Raw genomic sequence first — 27,188 nt, 5'->3', positions numbered from 1 at the left:
CAAAGGAACATTACAAAATCAGGATTTCCAAAACTTTCACAGCCTTACATTTAAATTTTAGTCATTTAGCAGATGCCCTTATCCAGTGTGACTTACAATTAGTGCCTTTCCCCTCTAATCTCCATATAGTGCGACTCTGGTGGTCGTCATCGGCCAGAAACAGAAACAACATTCTGTCTTGAGTAACAGCAGCAGCATGAGGCTGTGGCTGCATGTGGCTGGACATTTGCCGGCCCTGTGTCTCCAGAACGGACAGGTGTTGGCGTCAGCAGTGTCCAGACTCGTTCCGGCAGCTGCTGCGGCCACAACCCCCTCCCCCCTCTGACAGATGTAGCCACACCACCCGGCAACTTTATGGACCCTGGGCTGTTTTGACTTTAAATATTTGCCCAGGAGGGACAGCCCTGTTTGAGCAAGGGGTTGAAAAGAGCTGGGTGGCTTCTCAGCGTCACGGAAATAAAACCTACAGAAGATACTTAGACAGTTGATTTGACACCACGCAAGTGTGTTTGGGGAAAACACAAATTCCCAAGTCTTTGCAAGTCCATTTTGGAATGTTAACAGGCTTGAAGAACAATTTGATATTGTGGAACAGAGGAAGATGGAGCCCACTAGTCAAAATGACAATTACACAGAAGTGACATTTACCATCTAATGTCATCACATTTAGTGCAATGATTATTCTGTTAAAATAGTTTAGTATTGTAAAGAAAAAAATAAGAGAGAGGGGAAAAAGTAGCCTCACACTTCATGAATGACGACAGCAGAGTGGATGTACAGTACCACCGGAGTTAAATGTTCTACAAGGCCTGAATTCTACTGCCATTCAATAATCATTTTTTAAAATCATTTTATAGTGTGCAAATCCTCCTTCCATGAGTCTTGACTCATAAACATCCTAAACGCCTATGAAGGTGACATCTAACCTTCAGGTTGTTTTTAAAGGCATTATTGAAGTCTCTTAATTTACTCTGTAGATTATACCATTAGAGGAAAGGTAGAACATGTTTCTATATCCTTATTTTAAAGACACCGTGTAGGCTGTGGTTAGAGCTAATTACAGTCAAAAGGGTAGAAATCCGGTGCTGATCTTGGGGAAAAATGTAATCCAGCTGGATTCAAAGTCTCTGAGGGAGTTGTGGAAAGCACCTTGTTCCACCATCTGGGACAGCAGACAAACCCTCAGCCCCATTAAGATACCACATTAAGGGGCTGCTGGTAGTTTCAAGATACAGCAGACAGGAGTGCACCTAGCAATACATTTTACTGTCTGAGAGAGAGAGCGGTGGAGGGAGAAACTTTCTTCGCACAGTGAAATTCATCTTGAAACGTAACTTCTGAAGACTGCCAAACAGATGCTAGTACAATTGCTTCCCCCCCTGCAATCTAAGTATGGTGTCCATATGGTTGCAGCTGATGGGGGTGATTGTTGGTATTGTTCACTTTGTCAGCAATCCTGGGAGATGTAGGAGCTCTAATGATAATGCAATGTGCAGATGTGGTCGGGGAGAGGACGCCGTCGTTAACTCACACAACCGTCTACAGAGGCCCACTCCTCTTTACATTATGACAGATGCTGTCCAGCCTGCTCAGAGCTGACCTGTAGGAACAAACACTTCTCTGAGGCTTCCACATCACAGCTGTACAGGTGTAATGGAGACCGGTTAGGAGACAGACTGAAACTGAAGCATTAGATTTCAAGCCTTTCTGATCTGAGTTAGTATTGGCCTTTTATTAAGTTATGGTCTGAGAGGAATTACCAGAGGTGTGAGATAATGGTCTCCCTGGGAGGACTCTGTATACATGGTTCCAGAAGAATCTTGTTAGATATGCTAATTGCCCCAAGCGGTGGACACTAGTGCATAGTCAATTAAATAAGTCTGAATATAACACAACTAGAGGAGGGTGAAGTTTGAGAGCTGATGTCTTATTTTACACAATTCCAGCAACAGAATCATGCTTATATTATCACAATATCTTCCACTTCCATTTGCTCCTGTCAGATGTTGTCTAGGAATGTACAAAGCACGTATAAGGCATTTTCCTTATGGACAGCATGCATACAGTACCTGTGTTGCACAATGCACTTGCAACCCGATATTGGACAAATCTCCCCATGTCACATTTCAACAGTTCCCTTTGATATCCGACTGATGGTATTATGTTGCCTTAAATAATACAGCAGAATGTGTTGCGTTGGCTGTGCCAGGTCCTACAGGCTGGGCCCACGTCTCTCCCTCTCTAACCCAGATCAGGATGCAAGCATTAATCCTGGGAGTGGGCCTGGGGCCACCCCAGCACTGCTGCAGGTTGGGAGGGGGGGAAGGGGAGGGGGGGCGACAGATGGGGCCTGCTTTGCCAGAGCTGGGAGGGAGCGGAGAGGTTGGCATCTTGGGGTGAGAGAACATAGTGACACTCCTGTTCCTGCACTGAACCAGGCCTGAACCACACAGGCAGCATCCACACACGCTCAAACACTATGCAAGGATCCATAGGTTACAGGAATTAAGGGCTTACTACTCTCACACACAAACACCTTATCACTGCTCTGCTTATTACAGTGCTACAGTCTGAGTACACTGTACCTGTCATAGAAAAGTAGTGGAATGAAACGATCTACAACAAGCAGATTAAACAATACAGGTAATGGGTACTTTCAGATGACACATGGCTCACATACAATGGTGGTAGCTCATATACAATGGTGGTAGCTCCCACATGTCACTGTACATCAGAGGTGCTGGTGGGAGGAGCTATAGGAGGAATGACTCATTTTGATGGCTGGACTGGAATAAATGGAGTGAAGTCAAACACTGTTTCCATGTGTTTGGTACCATTCCATTGATTCCATTTCAGCCATTACAAAAATCGCGTACTCTTATAGCTCCTCCCACTAGCCTCTACTGTACATGGAAGGGCATCATTTTGATACACCTGTCCTCCTCCCTGTGTACTGTAACTGTCACTACCTTTGTTTAGCAGTGATTTGTAAAGTTATGATGAACAATATTAGACTGGGAGGAAAGCTGGATTCCTCATCTCCCACAGCTGCCTGCCTGCTCCCTGGAGACGCCCTCTCTCTTGGCTCGTGTGTGTGTGTGTGTGTGTGTGTGTGTGTGTGTGTGTGTGTGTGTGTGTGTGTGTGTGTGTGTGTGTGTTGCCTGCTGAGTCACACCTTTGCAGCAGGAGAGGTCTGGAGCAGACTGACGTGTGCAGGGGGGCTCTCATTTCAGTCTGTCCAAACCTTTCTCTCACACACACACACACACACACACACACACACACACACACACACTCTCTCTCTCTCTCAACACTGAGCCGATCAGTAATCAGTGCCACAACACCAAGGGCATCTACAACACAACAGCTCTGATTGGTTAGGTAGGGATAGGCTTAGGGAAGAGACACGTCAATATGTTGTGGAGTCTGAATAGTCAACTACGTACTGTTTACTTCGTTTTGTACTAACATATACTAACAGTACTAAATGTTGGTACAAAATTTAGCTATTTTTGACATATTGGTTACAAAGAAAATTCTGCAATAAGCAAAAAATATCAACATAATAAAGCCTCGACCATACTGACAAAGTGCTCAACAGATGAATTGCAGGAGGCTGTGAAGCATTTAATTGGGTATTCAAGTGTAAAAGCTACATATTTAGGTTAACAAATATTGTATCGTTTACTGTAAAGATATTCAGTACTCTGTCAAAATACGTACTGTAACTTCAGTTGGTGTTGAGGGGAAATACATGGAATATATTGACAAGAAGTTGCTCTGCCATGTCAAGCTGTTGTTACAGATGAGGTACAGTACAAAGTTCTCCCTGGAAAAGGATAGTGACCTCTCTGTCATAGTCATCTGTACAGCAGGTTCCCATGCTCACCCTCCTCCTGTTATAGTCATCTGTACAGCAGGTTCCCATGCTCACCCTCCTCCTGTTATAGTCATCTGTACAGCAGGTTCCCATGCTCACCCTCCTCCTGTTATAGTCATCTGTACAGCAGGTTCCCATGCTCACCCTCCTCCTGTTATAGTCATCTGTACAGCAGGTTCCCATGCTCACCCTCCTGCCTGTCATAGTCATCTGTGCAGCAGGTTCCCATGCTCACCCTCCTCCTGTCAGTCATCTGTACAGCAGGTTCCCATGCTCACCCTCCTCCTGTCATAGTCATCTGTACAGCAGGTTCCCATGCTCACCCTCCTACCTGTCATAGCCATCTGTACAGCAGGTTCCCATGCTCACCCTCCTCCTGTCATAGCCATCTGTACAGCAGGTTCCCATGCTCACCCTCCTCCTGTCATAGTCATCTGTACAGCAGGTTCCCATGCTCACCCTCCTCCTGTCTTTCATAGTCATCGGTACAGCATGTTCCCATGCTCACCCTCCTTCCTGTCATAGTCATCAGTACAGCATGTTCCCATGCTCACCCTCCTGCCTGTCATAGCCATCTGTACAGCAGGTTCCCATGCTCACCCTCCTCCTGGCTGTCATAGCCATCTGTACAGCAGGTTCCCATGCTCACCCTCCTGCTTGTCATAGCCATCTGTACAGCAGGTTCCCATGCTCACCCTCCTCCTGCCTGTCATAGTCATCGGTACAGCAGATTCCCATGCTCACCCTCCTCCTGCCTCTCATAGTCATCTGTACAGCATGTTCCCATGCTCACCCTCCTGCTTGTCATAGCCATCTGTACAGCAGGTGCCCATGCTCACCCTCCTGCATGTCAAAGCCATCGGTACAGCAGGTTCCCATGCTCACCCTCCTGCATGTCATAGCCATCGGTACAGCAGGTTCCCATGCTCACCCTCCTGCCTGTCATAGCCATCTGTACAGCAGGTTCCCATGCTCACCCTCCTCCTGCCTGTCATAGCCATCGGTACAGCAGGTTCCCATGCTCACCCTCCGGCCTGTCATTGCCAACTGTACAGCAGGTTCCCATGCTCACCCTCCTGCCTGTCATAGTCATCAGTACAGCAGGTTCCCATGCTCACCCTCCTCCTGTCATAGCCATCTGTACAGCAGGTTCCCATGCTCACCCTCCTCCTGCCTGTCATAGCCATCTGTACAGCAGGTTCCCATGCTCACCCTCCTGCTGCCTGTCATAGCCATCAGTACAGCAGGTTCCCATGCTCACCCTCCTGCATGTCAAAGCCATCGGTACAGCAGGTTCCCATGCTCACCCTCCTGCATGTCATAGCCATCTGTACAGCAGGTTCCCATGCTCACCCTCCTACCTGTCATAGCCATCTGTACAGCAGGTTCCCATGCTCACCTCCTCCTGCCTGTCATCAGTACAGCAGGTTCCCATGCTCACCTTCCTCCTGTCATAGTCATCTGTACAGCAGGTTCCCATACTCACCCTCCTCCTGCCTGTCATAGCCATCTGTACAGCAGGTTCCCATGCTCACCGTCCTCCTGTCATAGTCATCTGTACAGCAGGTTCCCATACTCACCCTCCTCCTGCCTGTCATAGCCATCTGTACAGCAGGTTCCCATGCTCACCGTCCTCCTGTCATAGTCATCTGTACAGCAGGTTCCCATGCTCACCCTCCTCCTGCCTTTCATAGCCATCTGTACAGCAGGTTCCCATGCTCACCCTCCTCCTGCCTGTCATAGCCATCTGTACAGCAGGTTCCCATGCTCACCCTCCTCCTGCCTGTCATAGCCATCTGTACAGCAGGTTCCCATGCTCACCCTCCTCCTGCCTGTCATAGCCATCTGTACAGCAGGTTCCCATGCTCACCCTCCTCCTGCCTGTCATAGCCATCTGTACAGCAGGTTCCCATGCTCACCCTCCTCCTGCCTGTCATAGCCATCTGTACAGCAGGTTCCCATGCTCACCCTCCTCCTGCCTGTCATAGCCATCTGTACAGCAGGTTCCCATGCTCACCCTCCTCCTGCCTGTCATAGCCATCTGTACAGCAGGTTCCCATGCTCACCCTCCTCCTGTCATAGTCATCTGTACAGCAGGTTCCCATGCTCACCCTCCTCCTGTCATAGCCATCTGTACAGCAGGTTCCCATACTCACCCTCCTCCTGCCTGTCATAGCCATCTGTACAGCAGGTTCCCATGCTCACCCTCCTCCTGCCTGTCATAGCCATCTGTACAGCAGGTTCCCATGCTCACCCTCCTCCTGCCTGTCATAGCCATCTGTACAGCAGGTTCCCATGCTCACCCTCCTCCTGCCTGTCATAGCCATCGGTACAGCAGGTTCCCATACACCCCCCCCCCCCCTCCCCTGCCTGTGGACCCTTAAGGTCGCACCAAGCGATGTGCCCAGAAAAGTGCTGAGTTGCACACATCAAAATCCTGCCAAGACCCCTATCAACATCACACGCCCTCCTACCCAGTTATCTGCACTGGACAGAACTGCTACCAACAGCTGGTAAAGTCGAGAGAGCACACAGCCCGCAATGCCACAATAATAATGTCTGCACTCTGCACATAGTCTGCCCCATTTTCATAGAATAAGATTTATTTATTAGTATCTTACTTAGTCGCTAACTTAGTGTTACCATGCCTGAGACAAACAATAACCATGCATTCTAGGATTGTGTTACATATTACAATATGAGTATCATGTATATCACACAATTTCTACAGATGAAACATGTTTCAACACACACAAATAAACATGTTTCAAAACATACAAATACATGTGTCAAAACAAATACTAATGACACACAATTAACTGCATTCCCACGCAGTCCACTCTTTCCTCTTTCCATCCAATGCCTTAGTTGTGGCACGACAATTTTTCCCACTCCTTGAAAGTCTCACACACAAGAGATGTAGGGAGTTTAATCTCATCCCATATGAGCCTGCGAAAGAGTTAGTGGGGGCCGTTGTGTGTTTGTGCGTGTTTGTGGAGGGGGAGGGGTATGGTCTGGGCCCCTCTAACAGAGACACTGACATTCAAGTTCGAATTGCGTCTTCTTTTGTTCATGGGTGCAGTCAGAGCAGATAGCTCTCTGGGACCACACCCCCCCCCCTCCCTCTTTCCCCACCAAAACTAACCCCCTTGCACTTCTCTCTGCCAGCCTGCTGGCTCGGAGCACAACTGCATTGTCTGGGTGGAGACGGCGCTTGTTGCTAGCCTTCTGTCTCTATGCTGAGTGCTTGACAATGGCTGCTTTTTAAATACGCAGACAATCGATAGAAAGACACATTCCTCCCTCCTGTCTGTTATTGTAACCTTACAAAAGCTCTGCCCTTGTACACTTCTTTTTTCTTAAGACTTAATGTGTCACTCAATCTGTTTGAATTCCACGGCACAACTGCAAACATTTCATGGCATTGAAAAATCTAAGTTTTAGATTTGTATGGTTATTGGTTAGATCATTTTTATTCCCTCTATGTACAATATTTGCTCTCTAGATATTTTACCTCAATTAAAATCCTTCTGCAAAGGTTAAGGTTGTCATCACAATTGAAGGTTTTCTCAAGTATACTGATGCAACAGTATCCCCTGTAGCTTCATTACAATCTATTTATTGCAAGACTTCTAATTATTTAACCTCAACAGTGGTGCCAAACATTCATCTCAAGCAAATCAGCCTTTTATGGTGAAAAGGTGTCCTAAACTTTTTTACATCCATCCATTTTTGCTTAGTACAGTGAGACACTTAGTACAGTCCGAGTTTGTTCTGATGTTTGTAACTTCACAGCCATAGCTGGCCTTGTGGAAGCATGTGCTTGTCTCTCCCCAGCCCAGGCGCTCACAGCTTGGAAGAGGGCTGGCTCACACAAACTTCTGTGTTTTAGCTGCTACAGACAGTCGCCCAAGCTGGTCGCCGATTCCAACATGTTGAGCCACTACCCTTCGGCACAGCCAAATGTTTCTGCAGCTGCCCTTTTGTCCCCGTTCCTTAAGTAAACAAAGGACAGATACAAATTAATGACCTAAATTCAGAGCAAAACACTCAGCCCCATCTGAGAGCAAATTGTCTTCTTCAAGCAGATGTTCAGGAACAGTGTAGGAAGCAATAATGAAGTATGTTACAGGTTCATTATTTTTCATGACACTTTTAAAACAATACATAGTTACTTAGGGCCATTAATTAATAGGGGTTATATTTTTGTATTTCTAATTACTATTATGGGGAATTGAGTGTCAGCGTGACGTCATTGCTCCTGTCTAAGGAGTAACATTCAATTAATTAAATAATGAAAAGGGGGCAAATGCGATCATCAAATCAACTTTATTTGTCACATGCTCCAAGTACAACAGGTTATCATGAAATGCTTACTTACAAGCCCTTAACCAATAATGCAGTTAAGAAAACATTTACCAAATAAACTAAAGTCAAACATAATAAAAAATAACACAATAACAAAAGAGTCTATATACAGGGGGCACCAAGTCAATGTGTGGGGTAATACTACATGGACAAGTAAAAATAAATAAAGGCGTAATGAATAGTTAAACCATTTTAGAAAGAATGTTATGCCTTGAAATAGTTCTTTATAGTCAACATGAATAATTTAAAGAGTTACAAACACATGTTTCTTAAACAATATCATGCCTGTGAAAACAGAAGACAATCTTCCAGTAATTAGGAGATGAGGGTGTTAGTCTTGGTGGGGGTGGGGGGGCTTACAGCATATGACCATCTGTAGCGATGCCCTAATGAATAACACTCACGTACTTCAAAGTGGTCAGTCTTTAATGCATCTGTAAGGCCAGGTTTGCAGAGCAGCAAGACATTAGATAAAGCTGATTTGTTTCTTGGAAAACTGTACTTGAGGAGCTTTGGCAGGAGGCTGTATGTGTTGAGGGGGGTGGTTCTCGACAAGCTGCTGCACTTTTTCTCAGGTCCAGCCCACGCCTTACCCAGTGCAACAGCTAGATATATCAACACCACACACACGCACTGGCCATGCAGGGCACCACACTGTGCCCAACCTGGGCCCAATCTAGATCCACAGCCTCCCCACCCACCCACACACCCACCCACACAACATGGCATAGAAAAAGAAATGATGCCAACGCTTCTTACTTTCATTGCTGAAAAATATAGTATATAGAAATGCATTATACAGAATCAGCCACTATAGATACTGTTATGAAGAGCAATGCTAGAATATGTTGAATAACTCATGTAGGTATATCTTAGATAACCCATTACATGATACACTTAGGGTTGTGTGTAATTGTAACATTTGATTGAGCTTGTATCTAATACATATAGGCAGGCCTCTGTGGATTCTAGTCTGTTATAACACAGACTAAATGGGAGAAGAAAAAAAATCAATTTCTACAGATCACATCTTCCTTGTGTTCAAATATGACTGTGGCTCTAAGCTATATTAATAAGCATTTAAGTAATCTTCCAAATGTGCTGTAGTTTTGTGCCTGTTAATGCAACACCAACTGAATGGTACCCGTGTTATTTACTCGGTGACAAATTAAATACACAAATTCACATTGGAATTGAGTTAAGGATCTTATAATTTATTGCAGTTTGCACACAATTTGAAAATTTCAACAACAGCACACCAAAAAAGTACAAAACTAAACAGCCTTAGAATTTACTCCCCTTGAGAACATAAAACATACTATGATTGTCAAAGCTAAAATGTCTAAATCCAGAAAAAGAACAATGTCAAAGAAACAAAATCTCGCAGGGAAGCAAATATATTTGAATCAAAATCTGCTTCTTTTTCAGACAGTGATTGTCCTTTTCAACAGATGTATTTCTATTCACCCTCCTATCTCTTCGTATATTGTCTTCTACGTTTGTTTTTCCCCACTGGACCTTTCCTGTTTTCAAGTAACCAAAGTTGGATTGATGATAATGAGATGCTTATCAGGTCATTTCACAGCTTACTTTCTTCTATTTTAAAAATGTCAATAAACAGTCCAGTTACAAACGTACAGTGTTAACAACGTGGAGAAAAAAAGAAGCTGTTTACAGTAGTTTAAGGCGGTCAAGTACAATAAGAAAAGCCATCAATAATTGTAAATAAGTCTTCAAATAGAGTTAATCCACATGTGATATTTTCCATGATATATTTGTGGTTGCAAACAGATCAATTACCACTGTGCAAAATGCCATGACACTGTGTGCAGTTGGCAAGGAGCACCCATGTCACCAGCTGATGCTGCCACCACATCCACTGAAGAGCAAACCAAACCCCCGGGCCAGTGTGGGCATGCCAGTATCTCCCCACGAGTGCAGACATTCATAGCTCTACTTACTATCATCTGAGTTTGGGTATAGTTAAGGTTTTGTTTGACAGTTCTCAAGAATGGGCATTTACTTGATTCCGTAATCTTTCTACACAAAAATATTTTGAGTGCAGATTTTTTTCCCAGAATGTTCATTTATTAAAAAGAAATAAAAAATAAGTTCTAAATAAAATATTAAAATAAAGAACAGTTCAAATTTAATTTAAAAAATGATAAATTATAATTTAAAGTTAATTCAATAATTTCACCTCTTGAATGTAATAGTATCCATGATTTCTTGAATCTATAATTTAACTATAATTTTCATAAAGGCATCTTTCAGCATAAATCTCAGTTAAATAAGCTTTAAAAGGTGCAGTCAAGCATGCCAATTCTCCCCCTTCAAAAGTAAGGATTGCGCTTTCAGTACAAAACACGCACGCGTGCGTACATACAGTACGTACATAGGAGCATCCAAACAGATACACACAGACATACAAATTAGGAGAGTGATGTTAAGCATAGTGCTGCTCTCCGATTCTTCAGCTTTGTTTTGAAACAGAATAAACCTTCAGGAGTACTCAGATATGAGCAGGTGAGTCTCTCTCTGATAGAAAAGTGACACATTTTCATTGGCCACACAGTTAGAAACAAGTGCCAAATGAAAATATAAATAAATGAATTACCAACAATGCTTACTTGATGTCAATGAGAGAGCAGAAAATACCAAAGAACGTTAACTGGATAGATACAGCAGTTGGGAACCTTAACTCCCTGACCACCATGCAGCAGAGTAGACGGTGACGAAGTGCTGTGTGGACGGGAGGCAAACACACTAGTGGAGATCTTCTGTAGATTAGTTTGTTAGTTAGGTCACTGCTGGCATTCTGCCCACACTGCCCACCTCTGTCTGTCTGACGACAAGCTTCACCTCACATACCGTTACACAAACTCAAACCCAAGACCAGTGCATTGACAAAAAAATCTTCACAGCCCAGCAGAACATTTTAAAGGAGTCCTAACAGACTCAAAAGGAGCAGAGAAAAGAAAAACTACTTAAGAATATAATTAGATAATTTAAAATACACTCCTCAAATGCAAAAAAAAAAAAACTACAACAAAAGGTCAATAAATCATATTCATGCATTTTCCATAGCTGTAAAATTCACTTTTTTTTTAACAGACTGCACCCTTGGAGTATTCACATAGTCTGTTCTATATTTGTTCAATTACAGTATACAGTAATACAGCAATTCACATTTCAAATATACAGGTTGGACTTCATGCAATAACAGATCCCATTTTCCAAAAATAAATCCATATAATCACTACAGAAACCGATAGAATACAGCCAACTTAAATTAAATTCTGTTCAACAAAGGATGTTTTAAAGCTGCAGATAGAGATTTAAGAAATTCTAAAATAATCATTTATAAAGGGTTTTAGAAAATACTTCAATTAATGTGAAAAATGAAGCTGTACATTGCATGAGTGCCATTTGTCTTTCATCAGTCAAGTTTCCTATCACAAGTCGAAATGTACAAGAGCTTAAGGAACAGAAGCTTGTAGCTATATTTAAATCAGACCTCTTTGCAGAGTAAAACAATTTAAACGCACACACATTCACACAGATTAAATTTGAAAATGAAATTAGAGTAGTGCACTATACACACGTATGCATACACACGTATGTGTACTGGTATATATTCATGATCACAGTACCCGTTTAGTGTATTCTAATAGTCTAACTTCAGTGTGTATTACCTGAACACTTCATATGGTTGTCATTGAAGGTGTGCCTTAGATTAAGGAGTGTATAGACATTTGTGTATATACACAAGAAATCTAAAAATAACTAAACACTGGCTACTGATACCAGCGGCCATGTTTACATACATTTTTTTAAACAAAATCAGAACAAATAAAATATAATAAAACAAAGGACTGGAACAGAAAACAGTAGTAACATGTTCATGTGCTATTAAAGTGCCATTTAACAAGATTTTGCAATGTTACGTACAAGAAACATGACTGATTCAGACCCCTCTCCCACCCATACCCTGCTCCAACTCCCCTTACCTCTCTGCCCAACCTTCACTGACACCTGTCTCATTTAGCTTAAAAACAAAGTCCTGATCATTTCAGCAGGCTTCACTTCCACAGTTCTTGAGAACTGTCCTCTATGGCCCAGTCCCTGTGGAGGTTGGGGAGGTTGAGGCCTTCGCTCTTGACAGAGAGCGAGTTGACCAGTTCGCAGTGGAACTTGCGGATGTGGCGGTACAGGTCCCCAGACTGGGTGAAGCGCCGCTCGCACCACTTGCAGGCGTGCGGCTTCTCTCGGGTGTGCACCACAGCGTGCCGGCTCAGGTTGTGGGAGTACTGGAAGCTCTTACCGCACGTGGTGCACGTGTACGGCTTCTCCCCGGAGTGAGTCCGTTCGTGGCGCTTCAGGGTGTACATGCAGGAGAACGTCTTGCCGCAGATGGAGCAGGTGGGCACATTGACATCGCTGGCGGGCTTGGCGCGCACACCCTCCTGCTCGCGAAAGTGTGTGCTGAGGTGGATCTGGAGGATGTGCGGACTGGGAAACACCTTGTTGCACAGGGGGCACATGAAGATCTGAGTGTGAGGAGCGTTCAGCATGTTGGACACGTAGGGCAGCAGGGCGCTGTCGATGCTGGCCGCCTCGACCTGGGCCCGCTCACTCTCTCCCCCCAGCATGTCATCATCGCTGACCTTGTCGTCACGCTCCAGCTCGCTGGCCAGGGAGGCATCACGCAGGGCCGAGAGGTGGGCCTCCAGGCCCAGGCGTCTGTGAGCATGGCTGCCGACCCCGTGGTGGTTCAGTCCTCCGTTGGTTCTGGGAGGGGTTGCTTTGGGCCCACTGTGGTCCATCTCATAGTCGCCACTCACCAGGCCCTCATCATCTGAGCCTGTGTTCTTCTCCTGCTTCACCTGGACCAGGGTGCCCTGCAGGCTGTCGGGCGTCACCCGGCCACAGAAATAGGGGTTGTTGGACAAGGCCTCGCTGGGCCCCGTCAGGCTGGACTTCACAGACAAGTCCAGGACACAGTCTGCATCCGCCGACACTCTGCGAGAGCTACGGGAGCTTCGGGAGCCACGGGAGCCCAGGGATCTCCGGGACAGGGAGCCAGTAGAGCTGCTGGGGCTGCCGGCAGGGGACTGCAGTTTGGGGGGACTGACATGGGTGTCAGCCTCCCTTGGGCTGGTGGCGGTGGCTGGGGTGCCCGGGCAGTCAGAGGGCAGCCTCATCCACAGGTTACTGGGGTCCTGCTTGGCCTCCAGGTCCTCATCATCACTGGGCAGTAGGTCGGCCGTTGCGGGGTGGCCTGTGCTGCCTTCAGAGAAGCTCTCTACTTTGTCAGAGCAGCTGGAGGCGTCTTCCTCCTTCTTGGTGCTGTCTGCCTCCGCAGTGGCTTTGTACTTCAGCTTCTTCTTGCAGACCTTGACTATGTCGTACATATGTAGGAAACTGGCTGCAGCCAGCACGTCCTCCACGGGCAGGGCTTTGAACTGGAGCTTCCCCTCGTACATGAACTCCAGCAGGAGAGCGAACGCCGGGGCTGTAACAATGTCGCTGTTCAGATGAACAATGTCCCTTTTGTCGAGCTGGTCCTTGTAAAAGAGATGGAAGTACATGCTGCATGAAGCCAGCACTGCTCGATGGGCTCGGAACTGGGCATCGCCGACCAGCACAGTGGAATCACAAAGGAAACCCTGATGCCTCTGCTCACTCAGACACTGTAGCAAATGTCTGCTGTGGTCTGGGAACTCCATGCTGTCTTCATAACCTAGAACAGACAGAAGATGTTAGAGGCACATTATTTTAGAACAGCTACTGTTTTGTTTCAGCTTGGAGACAACCTGTCTGGATCCACTCATATCTTACTCTCTCACCTCATGCACACACAATTGCACTCACTCGCATTCAAAAAGGAACAGATTAAAACAAGTTAGCCTACACATAAAATCCTTGGCATTTTAAACTATATCTACAAAACTAAATGTCTCTAAAATATCACCAGAGACATTTTCCTTTTAAAGTCTAACATGTTTTACCATCAATAAATTCAAACTTTCAGACACAAACACCAAATAAAAAACGGATAAAGTCTAATTGTGCCATAAACCTAAATGTTTCCAGATTATATTTGGGAGAGGTGTTGCTCTGGACTGCGATCTATGGCCGTTCCACATGATCACAGAGGCTTCAACAGCTGAGCTCCTCCTGGTCACACAGATGCCCGCCTGCCTGCTAACTGAACTGCTTCCACGCTTTTACTCAGCTCCTAGTGTGGTTATTTTTAATAACCCACTTTGGACTGGCCTGGCCAGCCTCTTTAGGTAACAGGCTTTCAGGTACACAAACAGTCCTCACATACACAAGCTACCTATTCCAGAGGCCTAAGTACACTGAGAATGATGACTGTAGACACGGAATTTAAGGGTTTGAAAAACAAGTTGCCTTGTTGGTAAATTACAAAAGGGCATTTATTATTAACTCCCACTGTTCGTTAGATCCAATTAAAAAAAGGAGAATCCTATTCATAAAATATTTTATTAATATTTCTCTGAAGTTTTTCTAAATAAACTTTCATAATAGCAGATTCAGAAATTTGAATGAGAACCCCCCCCCCCCCCCACACACACACACCTGTTAACCAAATAGCTTTTTCTTGTCTGAAATAATGCATGAGCCTGAATATCAACCAAAGCAGTTAAATAAACCCATTTCAATGTGAGTGAACAAGTGTGCGATCCCCCTCATTGGAGCGGAGTTCAGATTTTCTTTAATGAGAGGCTTACAGGGACAAGGATGTCCAACCCCCAGCAAACCCCCCACCACCCCACGCTCCCCCTCCCCAAATCTTTCAAGAAACTGCACATCCTTCTCAAAGAGACCAGCACTGAAGATTTAGAATACAATCACTCTAAGTGCCCTGAAGTCTACATCAATCCTAATCCTTAAAATGTCTAAAAATAAAGATAGCAGGACAACTCACAAGGTAGCAGCGATCAAATTAGGGGTCTGCGAGGACAGAGAGGGACGGACAAGGAGGCTTACAAACATCTGATCCAGCTGACTGGGGCCATATGGCAGCTGCTGCCCAGATAAAGAGATTAAGACTAGAAGGAGTGCGATTACAGCTGTCTAGCCAATTCAGGCAGCTCAAATCTGCAAGTTCTAAATTAGTCACCACCAACAGAAAAAATGAACACAAGCCTGGGAAAGAGGACATTGGGCTTTCAAGTAATTTCACAGCCATTTAGATTTAAGACATTGACTTCTTCTTAGTAAAAATGACCATATTGATTTAAAAAAAAAATTTTTTTAACATGGTTCTGGGATGTTTATCCGGAATAACTTTGAGGAAAAATATCAAACATGTTGATAGTAGCAGAAAGTAAGTGTTGACCAGACAATAAAAACATGTTCAATTGCTTTTTTAGTTTACACAAATTAAGAAATATATTTTGGTTGAAACAAATAAGAACAATTTCCCCAAAAACAGATAATTTCAACATATATTCAACAATCAAAGGACCAACAATCAACCCCAAGCCCAACCTGCTCACAACAAACCAGAGAAAAACTATACCCACAAACAAATGGATCAGTTAAAATCTCACTTGGAAACCTCTTCTTGACAACAAAAACACCAGGCTCCTGCTTAGCTACAGTACACAACTACTGTACACATACAAATATTTCACTTCCCTTTCCATAGAGCTCTGACTAAAAGTAGCCAGACACTGGGAAAAGCCAGAGCTTCCCGTACAAAACAAAAGCATCCCAGTGCCCCGGACCCTTTCCCATAGACAGTACCTGCAGTATGCATCAACTTGATTAAGTCCGCTGTAGTAGAAAAGCTGGGCCGGCTGCAGCTCTTTTGCAGAATCAATGAGGGGGTAGGAGAGAAAAAAAGCTAACTGTGAGAGACAGATGCAAAGTGGAGGAGATGTTGGAGGGGAATGAGATACCTCCTCCTGCACACAGATCCGCACACACACTAACTCCCAGTCTGTGCGTTAGAATAAAAGACTGGGGGATGGCAGCCTGTCAGCTGCTCTGACATCATGTTCAGATGGAAATGCTACCTCCAGCTGTGCTCCTTTTACAGCCATATGCTACTCCTCTACACTCTTGCCACCAGCCTCTCCTTTATACAACTTTGTTTCTTTTTCTCTCCTCTCTCAAAAAAAGGAGGTAAATGTAGTGAGGTGCTTGTGTGGAAAACTAGCCAACTTCCCCCTACCTCTTTACTCTAAAGTAAAGGAGAACTTTAGAAAATAGGTCTATGTGAAATCCAACACTTTTTCTAACCTAGTTTCCCAGACTAGTTTCCTGCTCAGTGAATTTAAATACCATCAAGTTTTTTTGCTGCCTGCTCAACTTCCAGTAACCATAAACAAAGGCCAGCACAGCACATTTGCAACTGACAGACCCACGCAGCTGATATTGTTTTCGACTTCTTTACAGTTCACTGCCCTCACCATTACCATCATTCATTTCCCTAACCCTTCATACAATTGACAGAAAAAAATGAAAAAGTAACAATGGGAACAATAGTATAGACCTCATGAGTGAGATTCTAAACAAAAGCTACACTATTCCTTGTTGGGCCGGCTAAAACTGACTACAGCCTCGGCTTTCTTTGGTGAAAGTATTTCACTCTTCCGTGTGAATTTTTCAGGTGGTCTTTTTATTCCACAAGGAATTAATTTATTTCTCTGCTATGCGAGTGGATCACAACAACGCATCTATATACAGTCCATTATTATTCATATCAAACAATAACAGTAGGCTATATAACATATTCACATTATTGTGTAGGCTTTATAGATATGAACTTAATAGCTATAGATATTCAACATGTTCCTGTTGACATAAGGGTATTAAAATCCACACGTTTATTATGAATATTTACAAGATCAAAACCTTTAGGAATCAATTGCTATATATGCTGAGTGTAGCCTATACTCAGGAAAGAGGAGGAGAAACACGAATATATAGGCTACAAGAACAAATCTCTGGCCAGATATCTTATTATGTTATTCATACATAACCTTCAAAGTTTCAACGACTCTGCATGCAAAATTGTAAAATTAGAGTTGCAACTAAATAATTAGCCTACGATATTACTGATTCCGGATTTGATAACTTTTCACAGAAAATATTCCTTTCACAGAAAATGGTAGAATGCATCATTAAATAGCCCTAGTGAACGTTGGTAACAATGTTGCAACATTAATATTACAACTTGCAACACACACACACACATCACTCTAGTCTAGACTATCCAATGATACATCATTCATTTCAGCATAGCATTTTCATTAGGGTATTTTACCATTGCCTTTTATCGTAATAGCTGTCTACAAAAAAATATCCAAAGCCAAGAAACAACTGTCAGAAATTAGCCATTACTTCTATAAACTTAATGAAACCGGACATGACACGTTACTCTCGATACGAGCAACTATCTGATCAATGTGTCTGTCAAGCTCTGTAGACAACTTAGTCCTCGAGGGTGACTATAGGCTGGCTACCAACATGCATCTGTGCTGCTGGTTACAGAATGTAAGACCGTCGCCAGCAACACAACAGAACATTCGCAAGACTACAATATCTCGCGCGCGCACACACACACTGACCCAAGCAATCAAGCTAGCTAGCCATGGTGGCAGAAAGTAAACGTTCGATCAGTAGTATTGCAGTTCTGTAGCAGGCCCCGATGCTATGCAGACCATGGCACGACAGGGTCTCGAAGGAGCTAATATAGCAACTATTATATGAACGCAACACACGCTACAAAGGATTGTTACTTTTTCCCCTTCCATTCTTTAACCCCCTTTCATCACCCTTAATCGGACTCTGCTATTAAAGGCACTTACAGACAACAAGCTCCAATGTCTTCCTGCTTCCTTCGTCAAATCCTCTTGGGGTTGAAAAATAACTAGATTGACTTTCAACAAATTTCCATAACAACCTGCAGTGGCAAAAAAGACGGAGCGAGCGAGCGGAGAGAGAAGGGCTGCGGCAGCCAGATGTTTCCGAGCTGTTGCTACTCAACTCCAGCTACGGGAGAGGCGTCTGACTGGCAGCACAAAAGCCAATAGTGCTCGTGATAAGAAAAATGAAGGCAAATTGGAAGCAGCCGCTGAAGGGGGAAGAGGGAGGGATATCTTCTCGGCGTAGGTTGACACCAGGCAACAGTGAGAAGGCAGAAAAAAGGCTAAGCGAACTGGTTCCCTGAACAGACTGGCGCAGAGCACAGAGTGAGCGCAAGGTGTCGTGGGTACTGTAGTCAGGCTTCGACTAGTGGCGCGTGGAACAGGTGCATTATGTTATTCATATTCTTGAAAGAAAAACTTTTGTCACCGGTAACACAACTAGGACTGCAACGACAAGGTCTGCGAATATAAGGCAGTTGACGCGTTGTGGAAGCATGCAAAGTAAATCAAGGTATCACAATCAATTGTTCATTAATTTATTTGAATAAAGTGATTTTCTTTCTAGGCTATTATTTCAGACTATAGTAATGTTTCTATCGCCATGGTGTAGCTTATAGGTTTTGCAAGAATAGTAACTTAGTTAGTCAATACATACATAACGTCATGATGAATATAGTAGCCTGCCCTAGTAATTCTGGGCTATATAGTATAATTTAGGCCAGGGGTTCTCACACTTTTTGGGGCCTGGGACCCCTTTTGTTATAGCAAATTCCCTCACAACTCGAGTGAGATAAGAAAAAATGTATACAAGAAATTATATATCGACACCGGACGAACCAAGTCTTGGGCCCTGAGAAATTCGTTTAATATGTTGTTATATTCATTTAAAAAAATGTAATGTCAAGATAAAAAAATAGAAAAATATACATATATATATTTATATGAGATCACTTTGAGAACCCTTGATTTAGGCAATACTAAACCATCATCAGTTTCGTTCGATAGTGATAGTGTGTCTCAGGGACATATAACCATGTCTTGATTTATGTCGAATATGTCCACTCTCACGTCAATATTTAGCCTAAAGCATTTAAAAACGAATAGGCTACTTTGTATTTTTATTTGTAGTAGGCTATATTGTATGTTATCTTGTAGCCTATAACCCTATAACTTCACTAAGAGAGGGGCAACACTATGTTTAACATGGGTGTCTCCTTTGATGTGAGCCTTGGGCTATATTCTGAGACTTGTGAAAATATGATAAGTAATAAACACGTTATAAAACATTATACACTGTGTTATTAAGGAGGTTCAAACTTCAGTCTATTTCTAGCCTTTTAATTAGTGCATCCAGTTTTGTAAGCAACGTGAAAAGTTGCACTGAGTGCCAGAGCAGTAATCACCCATGCAGGACCGTAAATCTGGGGCACAAGAGAATCAGCTTGGGACTAGAATCAGATCGAATAAAGATGTGTCCAAAAAGTTGATGTATTGACAGGTATTTCATTAATGTTCAAAGTGGTGTGATGACATGTATTATGTATGTTCCATATGTTTAAAAATACAAATAGCAGGTTGTTTGTGTTGAGGCTTAGTGGAAATCCAGTCTGGACATTTAGATTCCTAAATTCGTCCCAGTAAACTAATTGGCGTTACTAATACAGTTCAAAACCAACCACACAGTCCTAATACTACATGTAGCCTAATGTATTCACAGTGTTGAATCAACTAAATCACATCTTTAAATGCAAGTAATGACCTCATTATGTGACCCATTAGTGAATGTTACCAGCATTGTTTGTAACAGATTACAATCTAGTCGTTGTTCTCTCTGGAACATACACAATTCTGAGTTTTGCTATTATTGTAGGAAAGTTCTGAGTAATTATCACATAAAATGATGTGATGATATGTCAATGTATACCCTATTTTAATAACTACTTATTTATCTTCTAAAGATTTTAGATAACAAGCAGATAGAGAAAATACCAATTTAAAAAAAAAATCATATTTGAACAATGTTTTTAAAAAACGTGCTCTTTCTTTTGATAAAGACTCTATTTGTGGATGGCTTGACATGAATGATCTGTATGGATAATTCGGTTTCACTTTTTTCACAACTGAAATGTGTATCATTAATAGAGGTACAGTACAAACCAGATGCTCTCAAAATAACTGTCTGTAGTGTAAACCTGAAGCCAGTTGTGTGCTCCTCCATCATTTACAATCCCATGTGATTTACATAAACCTTTTAACTTTACAAGTCCTTTTGATCCCAACATTCTTTTTGAGTCAACAGATGCTGGCTGGAACAGTGTTGTGCCAAAAACAGAGATGTTTGATACGGTATAATACTTTCTGCAATTCCCTGTTCAAAACCTATGTCAAAAGATAACTCTGTTGCCCATTCAAAGATGACTTTGCATTGAGCAGTGAAGGATTTTCAGAAACGTCCTTTTCACACCTAAAAATATAAAGTTTAATTTTGAGCAACTTGATGTATGTGAATATTAAGCATTTCACAAATGCGTTGTATTTCTTTGCAACTAGTATTGATAATAAAGCATTTATTACCTTCCTATAGGTGTCTTTAATATAAGGTTGGATATTGACATATAGCAGCAAATTCATTTCTCTGCTATTTTTCATTTCAGGAAAAGAGCGAGCGAGAGCTCAGTGAGAAAAGGCCCGTCTCTATCTACAGTTATTATACTACAGCCTTCTGCATTCCTTCCTCTTGGGGTCACTGTGGATTCCATGTTTGGACTCCACTGCTCTCTGATCGTCAAAGTACAGGCAGAACATAATTGATAATGATCGACACTCGCTATTGCAGTCAAATATTCAACATACATTTTGTTAATAATGATAAATTAATAAATAGTGCATCATGATAAATCAATTATTGATTTATTCCAAAATGTATACCTTTTACTGCAGATGACATAGTGATTTGTCAATGTTCCTTATAAGGTGTTGATTCATTTGTTTCGTTGTTGCACTTTGTTTGAATGACGTCGATGCCAAAAGGCAATGGCTTTTATATACTCTCACAAAAGTTATGTTAGGATTTTGTTATGTAGTTCTATTAGAGATTTCAAGCTAAAAGAAGAGGCAACTTGTTCATGAATTGTGGTGTCATTTGGTCATGGCATTTTGGAAAAAAATGTACTTTCTAGATGTACCATAATACAGACAACAAACATCTTCCCATTTTATCAGCTAATATGATAGCTTAATGACTTTAAATACTTTTTTACCATTATGATAACATTGTGCCACCCAATTGAGTAGGCCTAGCAACACCAATGATGGTAACACCAATGACAAAATGTAGGTAATTTAGGATTTTCTTCAATGAAGGCCACAGATGCTCAAATCGATGGTCATTAAACTTTAGAAATCATTTATGATATGATTAATCATTTAATTTAAATTGAGTAACACCAATGACACTTTTTATTTACACATCACATGATCAATAGAATCTTTAAATTATTGACATACTAAAAGGGTGTGGTCCATGCATATCTTTGATAGCAAGTTGGCGCTGCAATGGACAGCAGCTGTCTTACAGAATCCTTACCAATTCTGCTATTTTGTGGGGGGTTTCACGCTGATCTTAACTTTTTTTATACATAATGTCTCCAACATAATTTCCTATGACTAAAAACAGCTTCTGGACTTCAGAACAGCGATCACTAACCTAGATTTAGACAAATATTTCTACTTCAATGAGTTGGCAGCTCTGGATGTTTTGCTTACTCCGGACCAGGCCCTAATCTCAGGGACTCGAAACAGGAAGCGGCAGTGAAAGAGAGGCAAGTGAACCGGTACCCTGACAAGATTGTGTAGGCGAGCAAATAGACCGCCATTGCCCTCTGATCTATTGGCCGAACGTGCAATCACTGGAGAGCAAGTTGAATGAGCTCCACTCGAGACTATCCTATCAACGAGATCTGAAAAACTGTAATATTCTACGTTTCTTAGAGTCGTGGCTGAACGAGGACATAGATATACATCTCACTGGTTTTTCTATGCATTGTCAAAACCGGACAGCAGACTTGGGTAAGACAAAGGGAGGAGGGGTGTGTCCCTTTGTTAACAACAATTGGTGCGCAATCTCTAATGTTAAGGATGTTTAGAGTTTTTGCTTGCCTGAGTTAGAATAGCTCATGATAAACTGCAGACCATACTATTTACAAAGATAGTTTTCATCTGTATTTTTCGTAGCTCTATTAACCACCACAAACCATTGCTGGCACTAAGACCACACTCAACAAGCTGTAGAGGACCATAATCAAACAAAAAATGCATTTTCAGAGGCAGCGTTTCTCTTCGCCGGTGACCATAAGTCTATCCTCTTGCTTCCTGCTTACAAGCTAAAACTCAAACAGATTAATCCAATAACATTGAGGAGTTTACCACATCAGTCACCGGCTTCATTAACAAGTGCATCGAAGACGTTGCCCCCACAGTGACCGTACATTCATACCACAACCAGAGGCCATGGATTACATGCAACATCTGCATTGAGCTAAAGGGTAGAGCTGCCGCTTTTAAGGAGCAAGACACTAATCCAGATGCTTTTAAGAAATCCCGCTATGACCTCCGACCAGCCATCAAACAGGCAAGGTGTCAATACAGGACTAAGATCAAATCCTACTACGCGATGGATGTGGCAGGGCTTGCAAACTATCACGGATTACAAAGGGAGACCTAAATAGCGCTAAATGCCTTCTATTCTTGCTTCGCGGCGAGCAACACTGAGCCATGCATGAGAGCAGCAGCTGTTCCAGACGACTGTATGATCTCGCTTTCCGTAGCCAATGTGAGTAAGACCTTTAAACATGTCCAAATTTGCAGGGCTGCAGGGCCAGATGGAATACCAGTACAGGTACTAAGAGCTAAGAGTGTCTTCACTGACATTTTCAACCTATCCCTGACCCGGTCTGTAATGCCAACTTGTTTTAAGCAGACACCATAGTCCCTCTGTGCCTAAGAACACCAAGGTAACCTGCCTAAATGACTATCGCCCCGTAGCACTCACATCTATAGCCATGAAATGCTTTGAAAGGCTGGTCACGGCTCACATCAACACCATCATCCCAGACACCTTGGACACACTCCAATTCGCTTATCGCCCCAACAGATCCACAGATGACGCAATCTCTATTGCACTCCACACTGCCCTCACCCACCTGGACAAATGGAATACCTATGTAAGAATGCTGTTGACTACAACTCAGTTTTCAATACCATAGTCCCCTCCAAGCTCATCACCAAGCTCAGGACCCTGGAACTGAATAGCTCCCTCTACAACTGGATCCTGGACTTCCTGATGGGCCTCCACCAAGCTATCAGGGTAGGAAACAACACATCCGCAACGCAGAACATTATCACGAGGGCCCCTCGAGGCTTTTGTGCTTAGTCCCCTCCTGTACTCCCTTTTCACCCACGACTGCATGGCCACGCACAACTCCAACATCATCATCAAGTTTGCTGACGACACGGCGGTGGTAGGACTGATCACCAACGATGAATGAAGCAGCCTATATGGAGGAAGTCAGAGATGTGGCAGTGTGGTGCCAGGGACAACAACCTTTCCCTCAACGTCAACAAGACAAAGGAGCTGATCGTGGACTACAGGAAACGGAGGGGTGAGCAGGACCCCATCGACATCGATGTGGCGGTAGTGGAGCGGGTCGAGAGCTTCAAGTTCCTTGGGGTCCACATCACTAAGTAATTAACATGGTCCACACACACCCATACAGTTGTAAAGAGGGCATGACAGAGCCTCTTTCCCCTCAGGAGGCTGAAAAGATTTGGCATGGGCCCTCAGATCCTCCAAAAGATCTACAGCTGCACAATTGAGAGCATTTTTTAAATTTTTAAATATCTTTTTTGGGGGGAAATATAAGTACAAACAACAAAGCAATAATGAAACCCATAGAAACAGAAACAGAAACACAACACAAAAACAATACAACCACCACACTTGATATACACCACACCTACCCACACATGCCCATGCCTGCCCACACCTGCCCACGAACACACAAAAATACACACTAGCTTCCCCTATCCATACACATACATACATCAAATTCCCCTCACATGGACATGTCACAATCCTCAAGATGGTCAATATAAGACTTCCAGACCTTATAGAACACATCCCTTCTCTGCCCAAATTGATAAAACACAGAATCTAATGGAATATAACTACTGTACATACTTTAGCCCTCCAGATCGTTATTGATGGTCCTCCAGTTCGTTATTGATGGTGAGTATGATACTTTCCAATTAATAGCTAATTTGTTTCTGCAGCAATTAGACCTACATTACAAAACTTTCTTTGATATTGGTCACCAATATTAACATTTCCCAACAGACATAATCATGGAGATGGATGGGTATAAATTACTAGACACAATGATATGATAGCACAGACGTAATCCCAAAATGGTGTCAGTTTGTCACAGGGCCACAGCATATGTAATAGGACTCCTTTTTGTTTTTTTGCATCTCCAAAGCAAAAATGAAACCCATTTCTGGGTGCATTACATACATGTATTCTGGCATGAGCATGGTAAGTCCCAGTGTTGTGGTACTCGAGACAGGTCTCGAGACCACATATTGAGTGTCTCTGTCACGGATCCCCCCGGTACTTCTGCTCATTCCGTTCACCAGCTCCGGAGGTCTACGCCACCGGCCTTCTAGGCGTCACTGAACTGGATTCATTACCACCAACCCCGGACTGTCTTGTCTCATTACGCACACCTGGTTCCCCATTTCTCCTAATTTATATGTGTATATATGTACCCTCTGATCCCCATTGTCCTTGTCAATTATTGTCACATGTCCGTTGGTCTGTTTTTGTGCACTTGATCAATGGGTCTCTTCTCGTGTATTATTCATAGGTTTACACCTCACTCTTGTTTGGGTTATATCCCTGTGTTATATACAGTACATAGCTATCTCAATTATCTTGTACCCTTGCACATTGACTCAGTACTGATTTTTTATCTTTAACTCCTCATTGTCAGAAAAGGACCCGGAAGTAAGCATTTCCCTGTTAGTCTACACCCATTGTTTATGAAGCATATGACAAATATTTGATTTGATTTGTAGTAAGCGATTCTCAAGGCTCTAACATCAATTACATATAGCTCAAGGACACATATTAGTAACAGAAAAATTATTTTAATAGCCTTTTTTTTATTGAATTATACAATATATTATATACTTGTCTTTCTAGGATTCAAATATCTCTAAATCCCCAAAATATTTCACGACAACTCCACTCATCACTATTGGGACAAGCCAATTTAATTGCCTTATGTACTTTAAACAGTGCATAAACAAAGTTTTGCAGTATGAAGGACTTGCAATATGTTTTATCATTGCTAAACAGTTTAATATAAACAAAAACACGTATTATGTGTAACTATTTGCCTTTTTAAGTTGTTATTCATGGCGAGGGACGCAAATGCCACCACAATTCAAAAAAGACCCAAGAGCACAAAACGAAAATCACATTTTAAGCAAGGACAGTCTGTCAGAGGGTCTCTTCACATGAGTGCACAACATCCTCCTCAATGTCCTTCAGACCTCCAGAACACTTTCCAGAGAGGGTTCTAACATGGAACCCAAAAAGGTTCTTCCTGGAACCAGAAAGTGTTCTCCCTTTACCATATGAAACTTAACATATCATCATAAATGGAGTGTCTCGGATGTACGTACAGAATAATACGAAATGCTCTGAGACCAGGTTGCTTAACCTAGTAGGCCTCCACTCAACATCCCATTTGCCCAGGGCAGGGCAGGGCGCCCATGATAATTATGCTAATAGATATAGCTTGGAGGTAAGAATGTTATGGGTGGCGCCTGCCTGCCTGCCTTTGGATAGGATTAGGCAGATGTTGATACACAGCCGCCTTTGATGAGATTAGCTTTGGTTGCATCCACCAACACAGCTGGCCAGTCTCTCTCTCACAACCAGGAAGCTCTTTCAGAGAGCCAGTGGATCCTCACTACCAAGCCCAGGATAGAACCAAGCATCAGGCCATGGATGCCACTGGAGAGTCAAATATGTATTACATCTACAGACTGGAGAGGCAGCTAGGAAAAAGAGATAATATTAAATCTATATTCCTTCAATAGAAAACATGTAGTAAATTGGAATGAAAAAGGGCATTTAATAGTAAAAGTATTACTTAATAGCAGTTCACTATAAGAAAATTGAAGGCTGTGTTGAGAGAGAAAGAGGAGCTCTTCAGAGAAAGCTATCCCTCAAAGGACAGTAGAGAGCAGAGTTGTTTTTCTCATGACAAGCCTCTTCTGAGAGGACCGATCAATGCCAATTTCAACAATCAACGTTCATAACAATTAACATTAAGCACCAGGCCATATGGTGTGATCCACTTTTACCCTGGAAGTACAGGGCCATAAATTAAGGTTTACAACTCAATGATGGAGAACAGGAGAATACATGCGGGCAGCACATTACTGAGGTCTTGTGTCTGAATACTTCGACTAACTTTGATGTCTATTTTAATGTCTGCCTGTACAATAGCATTCAATCTTTAATTATGGTTGTTTTTCTCTGAAGTGTCTTGCGATGTTTAATGTCCTTACAAGAAAGCTAGATTTGATTTCGACTTGGTCTAAGTACATAGAAAATACACAGAATATTTTATTTCCATATTTTAGTGTCATTTCATTTCACACTGAGCCCCAGAGCTGAGCTTCAGATGAATAGACTGTGCTGAGCATAAAGTGACCTGCCCTGAAAAACACCTGGCTGCCTGCCCCACTGCTTCCCAACATAATGGCAGTCATACAGCCACCATGCTTTCTAATATATTGCTATGCCACTGGCCACAGTCTGTGTGAAGCCTCAGAGCCACGCAGGCCAAACCATTTTCTCTTGTGTTAGTGGATAAGAGGATCACTTGTTTGAATGTGATGGATACTCCTGCCTCTTTCTCCATAGGGATGATGAATGGTACTACCGTATACACTGGGAG

The 27,188-nt window shown here is 42.8% G+C and overlaps 1 protein-coding gene and 1 long non-coding RNA gene across 6 annotated transcripts; one reads left to right on the top strand and one right to left on the bottom strand.

Moving 5' to 3' along the window:
• Positions 1-8,190: 8,190 nt before the first annotated feature.
• zbtb18 (zinc finger and BTB domain containing 18) lies at positions 8,191-18,179 on the bottom strand. Of its 5 annotated transcripts, none has more exons than XM_064950292.1 (2): positions 18,097-18,179; positions 8,191-13,991 (listed from the first exon to the last, which is right to left on the bottom strand). In XM_064950292.1, the coding sequence occupies exon 2, from the start codon at positions 13,975-13,977 to the stop codon at positions 12,331-12,333; it is 1,647 nt and encodes a 548-aa protein (XP_064806364.1). In that variant the 5' UTR covers positions 13,978-13,991; positions 18,097-18,179; the 3' UTR covers positions 8,191-12,330. The 5 variants fall into 5 exon arrangements, with proteins under 5 accessions (XP_064806364.1, XP_064806363.1, XP_064806366.1 ...); XM_064950291.1 differs by lacking the exon at positions 18,097-18,179 and adding an exon at positions 16,028-16,221; XM_064950294.1 differs by lacking the exon at positions 18,097-18,179 and adding an exon at positions 15,204-15,989.
• On the top strand, positions 18,177-21,355 carry LOC135523539 (uncharacterized). The gene is made up of 3 exons (XR_010452836.1): positions 18,177-18,667; positions 20,456-20,502; positions 20,811-21,355. It is a non-coding gene; the product is annotated as an uncharacterized LOC135523539 (long non-coding RNA).
• Positions 21,356-27,188: the final 5,833 nt, after the last annotated feature.

This window comes from Oncorhynchus masou, chromosome 31 (assembly GCF_036934945.1).
Source record: "Oncorhynchus masou masou isolate Uvic2021 chromosome 31, UVic_Omas_1.1, whole genome shotgun sequence".
Classification (NCBI taxonomy): domain Eukaryota; kingdom Metazoa; phylum Chordata; class Actinopteri; order Salmoniformes; family Salmonidae; genus Oncorhynchus; species Oncorhynchus masou.
The sequence above is the reverse complement of the archived record's forward strand: the minus strand, read 5'-3'. Positions and strand labels throughout refer to the sequence as shown.